This window comes from Paramormyrops kingsleyae, chromosome 24 (genome assembly GCF_048594095.1).
Source record: "Paramormyrops kingsleyae isolate MSU_618 chromosome 24, PKINGS_0.4, whole genome shotgun sequence".
Taxonomy (NCBI): domain Eukaryota; kingdom Metazoa; phylum Chordata; class Actinopteri; order Osteoglossiformes; family Mormyridae; genus Paramormyrops; species Paramormyrops kingsleyae.
In genome coordinates, this window is record NC_132820.1 from 9,237,726 (window position 1) to 9,246,841 (window position 9,116).

A 9,116-nucleotide genomic window follows, 5' to 3' on the forward strand; every position below is an offset into this window, starting at 1 on the left:
AGGGATTTTGCCCTGTTGTCAGCTGACTGTTGCACAACAAATGGAGAGCAGAAGGCGGCGTGTCCGATGTCCAACTATCCGGTATTCATAATTTCATGTAGTTAGGAGATCAACAGTTCCAACCAGGACCAAGTGTTAGGGGCTGATCGCCAGAGGACGGTAAGATCATTCCTTCGCGTTCTTGCTTTATCGCTAATCTATACACCATATCTCGGCGTTAATAATTACAGTTTTGTGTATGAGAAGCAGGGCGAAGTTAACGATAAGGATGTTTTCACTGGGTCAAATGCAAACATTGGACATGTACATGCAAACGCTAAACGCAATGAAAACACGTACGCTCTTTGTGCCGCTTTATATGGGCTGTAGGCACGACTGCAAGTATGTCGCAGGTTTTTAAACGCTATGCACGGTGACAGGAATGCAGCCGACATATGTGTGGGCAAATAAACGCAATGGTTAATGTGAGGATACATCGGTGTTTATTATCAGGGAAGATAATTATTGCGATAGCAATAATCTTAAATCCGCGACGGTTATTATATAATTCGAAGTTTAATTAAGCGAGTGTTGCCATGCAGTTGCTTGCTGGGTATGATGCACTTTTCTTCTTTGTAAATTTCCTAAAAAGTGCATCTTTAAAAAGTAGCTACGGAGTAAACGGTCCACGCAGGAAAATACTGACGCCTTTAGTAACTGATGGTTCGTTTCTTCTCCGGTTAAACTGTCACAGCGGACCCGGAAAATGCTGATAACCTTCATTATTGCCCTAAGCAGAATAAAGCATGAATAAATAATCTCAAAAAAGGCTGAAAATGTTTGCATATTATTCGGGGCTGGTCTTCTCCAGTGATCCAAAGGAAAGCCCGTGTGTGTTTGAAGCTTATTATTGATGGGATCTGGACTTATAAATAACGTAACACATCGGCATAAACGTAACTGATCGTAATCACACACCCGAGATCAACCGATGCCTATTGTTACTATTTATAGTGTATGCGATCTCTTAAAAAAATATTTAGTAATTATTTAGACATTGCGGGATACTTAAAGTTCAAGATTCATTCTACAGCTCAGTCGTGCTTAATTCATTACAGCTAGGTGCATCAAATTACAGTGGTCCCGGAAAGTGGGACCTAAAGCACTCGGCTAGGTAACCCGTGAACAAGAAAACTTATCGCGCACTTCGGTTGAACCCTTATACCCTATGTAACCTGACCAGCTTCAGTACATATTCAGCTATATCAACTGATACTGCACAGCGATGACAGTCGCGCTGAATAAAACATCACAATAACAATAGCAATGAAATGTCATATTTTAAAGGAAATCAAATGGTGCATTTGCGAGTAATCGTAGAAATATTTTCGCTTTCTTATTTGCTGGTTTCCAGTCAAACTAAAAGACTACAGCTGACCTCATTCTAGAAAACAATCAAAATACCAGATACTGAACGCTGCCGTTATGTTGGTTCTTACACGAATCATTAATTATTCAGACTTCATTGAACTTCATCCATTAGTCATGATCACAATTACACATACTGTTTCATATTTAATAATAATAATGTTTAATAAGAAAATAGTATTCAACTATTATTATTTATCTAATTTGTGCTACTTGAGGTTCTTTATATTTGCACAGATGTAACTATCACAGTTTTGTTAAGGGATCCCCAGTTATTTTAGGGAATATGATTCTTATTTGTTTCACATCTGGAAATAGCCAAGGAAATCCTTCAGGTGAAGCGTGCGAGTTGTTCATCTCCTGGCACGAGCTAATAGGGACACTGTTCCTGCTCAACCTCTGCTCCTAATTGCCTTTCTGATGCGATTTTCAGATAAAGGGCCACGTCACGTTTTCAGAGCTAAATCGGGCACCAATTAAAATCCGTGCGGGAATTTGACCCTTGATATAAAGTTGGTTAAGCTCTCTGTGTATTCATAATGCAGACACCCTCATCGCTGAAAGGGACATCTACATTAGTCTAGTTTGAGTAGTAACCTACATGCTCAGCTAGACTATCGGCTTGCAAGAACTAAATTGTGCCAGGATTCTAGTTCACAATCGCTGGTGTGAAGGGATTGATTTTGTAATTTTCTCACAGACACAAAACATGGCTGGTTCCTTGGATGGCCAGAGGACTCACAGAGCGGTAAGGCCTCATGTTTTGTTTATGTATTGCGCACAACAGCTCATATGGCCCAAAACAACGCTCATATATCCCAAAACAACAAGAATGTGCTGGAGTGTGGTGTCGGGCATTGTGGGAAGCGACACTGGACGCGCTACCACCACGATACTGCTTGCTGTTGCGGTCAAGGCATTTAGCTTGCTCACTTGATAGCCTCGGGTTTCGGGTCAGACTTGCGTGGCGTCATTTTTTTTCTCTGTACTAGACGCAACATAAATCTGTAAAAAACTGGCAACTCACCCGTGCTTCAACAGTCACATGACTGCAGCAGGAATTAATGAAGGGGAGCAAAAATACCAGGGATGAGCAGTGTGTGTGCATGCATGTACCTGCAGGAGCCTTGTGACACCTAAAGAAACCCATCTCCTGGTCAGGATGTGTCAGTCCCTTTTGGGCCTGTGCCTGTCCAAATACTGTGGCTGGCAGAATGATCATATCACTGTTCCGCCCTCAAGCAAGGCCTTTACCCCCAAAATTTGCTCGGGGCACGCCTGATAAATAGCTGGCCCTGTGCTCTGGATTCAAGATTTGAGATTTTGATTTGTCACATACAGACGCTCCTCTACTTACGAACTTTCAACTTATGAACTTTCAGACATACGAACAAAGAGGACTGTAAGTCCAAATTGTGTTCCTTGGGCTCCCGTTTCTTGTCCGCAATATTTTTTTTTTCTGCGCGCCAATTCCGCCTAGTATGACTTCTGGCCGCTACTCCCGCCGCGCAGCAGCGTAGCGTGCAAACTCCCAGCATCCTAGATCTTAGTGCTTGCGTATACCCTTAAAATGATGTTGAATAATGACTTACGAACATTTCAAGTTGCGAACAGCCGTTCGGAACGTATCTTGTTCGTAAGTAGAGGACATCTGTTACATGCATGTAGTGGCATACCAGCAGTGAAACTACCCCAGACTGTGCAACAAACAAGAAGGATAACAATAATAATGTTAACGAAATAAGTATTGAAAATATCGAAATGTATAAAATGTACATGAAAAGTAAAGATAAAAAAAGTTAAGAAGAAATTGAGAAATTATTTAAAGCACAGGTTGCAGCTATAGTTTAATTTAATTGGCGGTGTTAACAATTTCAGTGGCCTGGGGGGTTAGAAGTTTCGAACTCCGAGGTTCACAGATCAGTAGTGATAGCGGAGTAGTGATGATCAGCTGCACGACTACATTTAGATGGTCAGCTTTGAGCTCCAGTAGTCAGGGGAAGTCCGGGCAATACCAAGGGCCCCAAGGAGGATTAGGGGCCCGAAAAAATTTGGAACTAATTTGATCATCTGGGTTGGGGTCTCACTTCTAAATTTTATCATGCTGTTTCTCCCTACATGTTGCTCTACTGTTGACACTGTCTGTTGTTGGCACATCACACAGCAGTACTGGAATATGTACTTTTGTTGATCAGTTTAACTTAATCCGCCTGTTACTGTGACTGGTTTTTAAGTCTTGCTGGACGGAGTTATGCGACTGCAGCTGTAAATGCAGGCCCTGCTCCCACAGCCATTTATGTGGACTCAGCAGTTGCAGTCGTGTAGGAGATATGGCAGGCCCACTAACGTCCATGTGCTGGCCTTCAGGAACATTCCACGGGGCTCTGGGACTCTGTGAGGAAGGCCGCCTTCGTCATCGGATCCAGCCTCTTCTTCCTGGCTGCGTTCCGGAACTCCATCACATGGTACGGAGGGAGCCAGTGGGCGGGACGTGAATTTGGGCCGAACGTGCAAGGCTTTTCCCATTTCTATGTAATCAATTCCCGGAGAGCGTTTTTTCTGTTTTTGTGGGAATTCAGTGTTACACCTCATCATGAGGGCTTGTATGTAGAAGTACCAGCAGAGTTGATGTGAAAATGGCTAATTCACTTCTCCGTCTCACATACAAGGCATCTGCAGAGGTTCTGGGGGGCGTCTGGAGACTTCTGGCAGATGCAGTGGACTAAAGTTCACGCACTGTTCGGTGGAAGGGAGTGGGCCTTGTTCTTCGTGGGTGAGTGGAGCTCAGCTGGCACCAGAAGATAGACATACAGACCCAGGAGAGATGTGGTGTATGAATTTATAAAACAAGAGCATGGGTGTAAATTATGGATGGGATTGGGCCTAATAATCAAAACTGACCAAGACAAACCCCCCCTCCCAATTAATCACAAAATGGGTAGAGACCTTAACCCCCTCAATGTTCAACTCAAAGTTATCCTATTGGATGGGAGAAAAGGTAAGGAACTCAAGTTTCAATTTACTTCATATTTTAGTATTACGGTATACATATACAGATGCTCCTCTACTTAGGAACGAAGAGTACTGTAAGACCAAATTGTGTTCGCTGGGCTCCCGTTTCCTGTCCACAACGTCAAAGTTCTGCACCCCAATTCCACCTAGTACGACTTCTGCCCGCTACTCCCGCCGCGCAGCAGCGTAGCATGCGGACTCCCAGCATCCTAGTTCTTTGTACTTGCGTGTACCCTTAAAATGATGCTGAATAACGACTTGCGAACATTTCAAGTTACGAACGGCAGCTCGGAACGTAACTCATTCGTAAATAGAGGAGCGTCTGTACACACTGAAATTTGAGCCCATCCCGAAGGCTCCAGACACGATATGCTTCTGAGATCTCTGTTCTACCTTCTGCCTCAACAAAACTGCACCAGCTGTTTTTAAAACCAAACTTAATAAATAAAAAGTAAGCTTAACGCATAAAAAGCACCATGTGATTTTATATAAGGTGACCTTCGATCGTTTGTTCCTTGCTGAACATCTGACGTCCCAGGCAAACGAGCATGTGCATGTCTGGCATAGGAGGAAGTGTCTGATGTAGGAATTAGAAAACCAGACTTGTTGTTGAAAGTCTGCAGCTCGCGTACCTCTGGGAATATGTCATTGTTGCACGCAACAATAAAGGAACCTACCAGCTGAAATGAAATCCAGTCTGTATGCAGTACCGGTCGAGGCCTATGTGGTGTCATAGGCGAGCTTCACCTCTGGCGCCCCCTACCTGCGACATAGTGTAATTGACTGGCACACTAAGTGCCTGCCTGTGCCACCTAGAGGATTGACCGGCATTGTCCGTATGGGTGGGTGAGACTGGGTGGGTTCAGAAAGTTTCTCTAAGTAAAAGTAACTGCAGAACGGGGAATAATGGAATTAGCAGTAGCTGTGTTACGACAGATGTGGAGGGACTGACGTAGCCGTTAGCCTGATGTAGCCTCATACCTCTGCTACTCAGGGACCATGTTGGTGCCCACTGTGTCCTTCTGGCTGCTCAACGCCCTGTTCCTCATCGCCGACGCCACGGGAAAGCCCAGCTTCATCACCCGCTACAGGATCCAGCAGGACAAGAACAATCCGGTAGGGTCAGGTCTGGCCGCCGTCTGATGGCCCAGCAAGTTTATCGTCAGTGGGATAATCATCTAGAAGACCGTCGCAAAGGTTACTAGAGTACCATATATAAAGGGCACTACAGTTCAAACTGTATCCCTCCACAGCGTTGATTAGATAGTGGCTGACATTAGACCGATAAATCTTTCATTGGCCTACGACCAGTTAACGAGATAGTGCAGATGGTTGGTCGGCATATTCGCCGCAGGAATTCTGCCCGCATAAGCAGTATCTGCTCACGAGCGGGAAGTTAAATAAGCAGAGATGCACTTCAGTTACCATAAATCGGTGTGCATCGGCATGTGCCGTTAAAGCACAATTCATTGGTGCAAGACGTACAACCGCCTCCCGCACACAAACGAAAAGGCTCTACAGTTTTAATTTTCCCTATTGTTTTTACCTTCTGTAAAGCATGTTTAATTACCCATGTGTATGAATGGTGTTATATAAATATATTTGGTTTTACCTATAGCAGACAGAGAAGGGTATACAGCCAATGGTATAGAAACCAGGGGATGTGTACCCCCCAATATTTAATTTAGCTTCATTCATCCTCCCCCCATGTAAATCAATCTTTGTATTTAAATTATTCAGTGGTGTCACCCCCACAATCTCTCCTGTGCCGTTGCCTACAGCCTAAAGAAGGGCTGAAAGTGCTAAAGGAAATCAGATAATGTTGTTAGACCGTGGCTTTCTGTCATTTGGCATGTTTACCATTTTTGATTTTTTTACGGAAAAGTGCTATCTGACCTGTGGGAGCTCCCGAGGGGGGTGAGAGGTCAAAGTGTAGTAGTGGCCTTATCACCCCCCCCCCCAGGAGCAAAGGTCACCTGAGACAAGACTGCAGCCAGGCCAACACTAAAATGGGAAATAGCGTACGCTTGAGAATGAAGTCATTTCTGAATTTTTTTACATGCCCTATCATCAGCAGATGGTTCAATGACAACGTATGACAATATTTACGCCGTGTGGTTGATTTGGGCGCCTCGCCCATTCGCTGGCTTTGTGGATGCTCGCCTGCAGGTCGACCCGGTGAGGTTACGCCAGGCCATCAGGAAGGTTTTGAGGAACCAGCTGTTCCTGTCCGTGCCCATGGTGCTGGTCACCTACGCTCTGATGCAGTGGCGAGGGACCCCCTGTAGCCTGGAGCTGCCCACGTTCCACTGGGTTATGCTGGAGCTGGCTGTCTGCGGCCTCCTGGAGGAGATCCTCTTCTACTACTCACACAGGCAAGGGCCCATCTCAAACGCCCATAAAAGGATAGTAGGGAAAGGCTCATTAATATTCATAAAGGATGTGCTACCTGATTGGCTTGTCAGTAGGATGGCAGGGGATGAAAATTTAATATTCATAAAGCAAGCTTTATGAGTGGCTGGTCAGTGAGATAGCTCATTAATACTCACAGAAAGCACTACCTGATTGGCCAGTGAATCACTTGCTTATGAATATTAATGAGCCTTCCCCTCAGAGTTATCCATCCTTGAACGGTTCTTCTCACTCAAGTGCTCTTTCGCTTCTTCAGGCTCTTCCATCACCCAGCCTTTTACAAGCACATACACAAGATCCATCATGAGTGGACCGCACCCATTGGGGTGGTGTCCCTCTATGCCCATCCAGTGGAGCATGTGGTGAGCTGGGAACCCGTTTGACGTTCAGTCCCATACACGCTATTGAGAGACTACGCCAATACATAAAACATCCGATTGGCCCCTAGCTCTCCAGCATCATTCCTGCTCTGATTGGTCCCCAGGTGTCCAACATGCTGCCTGCCCTGATTGGCCCGATTTTCCTTGGCTCCCACCTGACCACCACGTCCCTGTGGTTCACCATCGCGCTGCTTGTCACCACCATCTCTCACTGCGGGTACCACCTCCCCTTCCTGCCATCTCCCGAATTTCACGACTTCCATCACCTCAAGTAAGTCCCGTGGTGACAGCGGTGAGCTGTTCTTATGACTGAAGGAACTACATCCCAGCAAAGTCTACATTAAATGATAGAAAAACACTGAGTCACTGAGCTGTATATCAACAACCTGTTTAAAACAGGGCGGTGTTCCACAAAGCAGGATGTCTTAGTTAGCTGGGTTAACTTAAGCTAGAAGTCATGATTGTCCAATAGGTAGTGATAGCCAAATGAAGCGTCATAAACCATTTTATGCATTTTTTGACCCCCACTAGATGGCATTCTTGGTTTGCTTTGGGGTATGAATTGAGCCCGTTTTTGAACAGAAAGCACCATCTAGTGGTGCCAGAAAATACAGCAATTGGTTCATGAAGCTTCATTTGGCCATCATTACCAATAGGAATGCTCCGTACCCAACTCTTATTGGACAATCATGACTTAAATCATAAGTAAACCCTACTTTGTGGCACCCACCCCCCCCAAGTTAAGATAATTAAGAAATTTCAAAGATTTAAGCACAAAAATATTTAAATGAGTTCCACCCAGCTCTCATTGGGTGTTCCATACAGATCTACCACCTTAGGAGCTGGAGTCGTTAGCCAGCTCTCATTGGGTGTTCCATACAGATCTACCACCTTAGGAGCTAGAGTCGTTAGCCAGTTCTCATGCTCTGCCATGAAAGGGTCACCCAGGCAGACTGAGGAGCAAAAAAGCTCTTTTTGGGCAGGGATGATATGCAAGGTGCAGCTGAAAGCTTAACAACATGCTAATGCCATCATGTAGCTCGCCAGCAATAGCCAATGTAGACTGGATCAGCGTTTTTAAATCGGCTTCCGAGCCCACAACACGGCAACCGGTTCAAACTAGATCGAGGCAGGCTGTCGGCCATACAGACGTGGTGCTGACGGCGTGACTCCTCCTCCTGTCCCCCGAAGGTTCAACCAGTGCTTCGGTGTACTCGGCGTTCTCGACCGGCTGCACGGCACCGACTCGGCGTTCCGGCAGACAAAGGCCTACGACCGGCACGTGCTGCTGCTGGGCCTGACCCCTCTGACGGAGAGCATTCCCGACCAACCCAAGAAGAAAGAGTGACCCTTGCCCTTTGACCCCAGACACTCAGGCAGAGAGGGAGGCGCCATCCACAAATCTACCAGATGACCTGAACGGGGAGGACCAGCACTTATGAACAGAACTCTTACATAAAGCTTCGGTTCAACAAACAACTTTACTGATGTTTGTGCTCCAGGAAAAATAGCCTTAATTATTTTTGTAGCACTTTTTAGTATCGTCCAAACTTTAAAAACTTTTATTATAAAGCAGTGGACCCTGTACATATCAAATATATACATATATTAATTTAAACACTACAATGTAAAGTATTATACATTTTAAAAGATCCCTTGCTGTTTGCATTTTAATTATTCTCCTACAACCATGTGGTATTTTCTTTTTATAGACGAGTGACTTGATCAGACATTTAGAATAATGTTAATCTATGTACATTGGTTTGCAAAATATTTCCAATAGTGATTTGACAGCATACACTTAACATTCCACTGCTTGCACTGTCATACAAACTAATGTAGCTGTTTTTTTTGTGGTACACTGTTCTCCTGCAATGTTTCAATCTAATAAAGGATTCTACAGTA

General features: G+C 44.9%; 1 protein-coding gene across 2 annotated transcripts; it reads left to right on the forward strand.

Moving 5' to 3' along the window:
- The first annotated feature begins 21 nt into the window (after positions 1–21).
- On the forward strand, positions 22–9,116 carry faxdc2 (fatty acid hydroxylase domain containing 2). Of its 2 annotated transcripts, XM_023845024.2 has the most exons (9): positions 22–159; positions 2,108–2,155; positions 3,775–3,872; positions 4,077–4,180; positions 5,414–5,535; positions 6,589–6,794; positions 7,088–7,193; positions 7,316–7,482; positions 8,403–9,116. In XM_023845024.2, exons 2-9 carry the CDS (start codon positions 2,117–2,119, stop codon positions 8,557–8,559), a joined length of 999 nt encoding a protein of 332 aa, XP_023700792.1. In that variant the 5' UTR covers positions 22–159; positions 2,108–2,116; the 3' UTR covers positions 8,560–9,116. The 2 variants fall into 2 exon arrangements, with proteins under 2 accessions (XP_023700792.1, XP_023700793.1); XM_023845025.2 differs by lacking the exon at positions 22–159 and having other exon boundaries at positions 1,906–2,155.

What these genes read in the sequence shown, in the direction of transcription:
- faxdc2 (XM_023845024.2), top strand. Translation starts at nt 2,117, where the DNA reads ATGGCTGGTTCCTTGGATGGCCAGAGGACTCACAGAGCG. An exon ending in GCCAGAGGACTCACAGAGCG is followed by an intron (nt 2,156 to 3,774) that starts GTAAGGCCTCAT and finishes GCTGGCCTTCAG; the next exon opens with GAACATTCCACGGGGCTCTG. An exon ending in CCCATCCAGTGGAGCATGTG is followed by an intron (nt 7,194 to 7,315) that starts GTGAGCTGGGAA and finishes ATTGGTCCCCAG; the next exon opens with GTGTCCAACATGCTGCCTGC.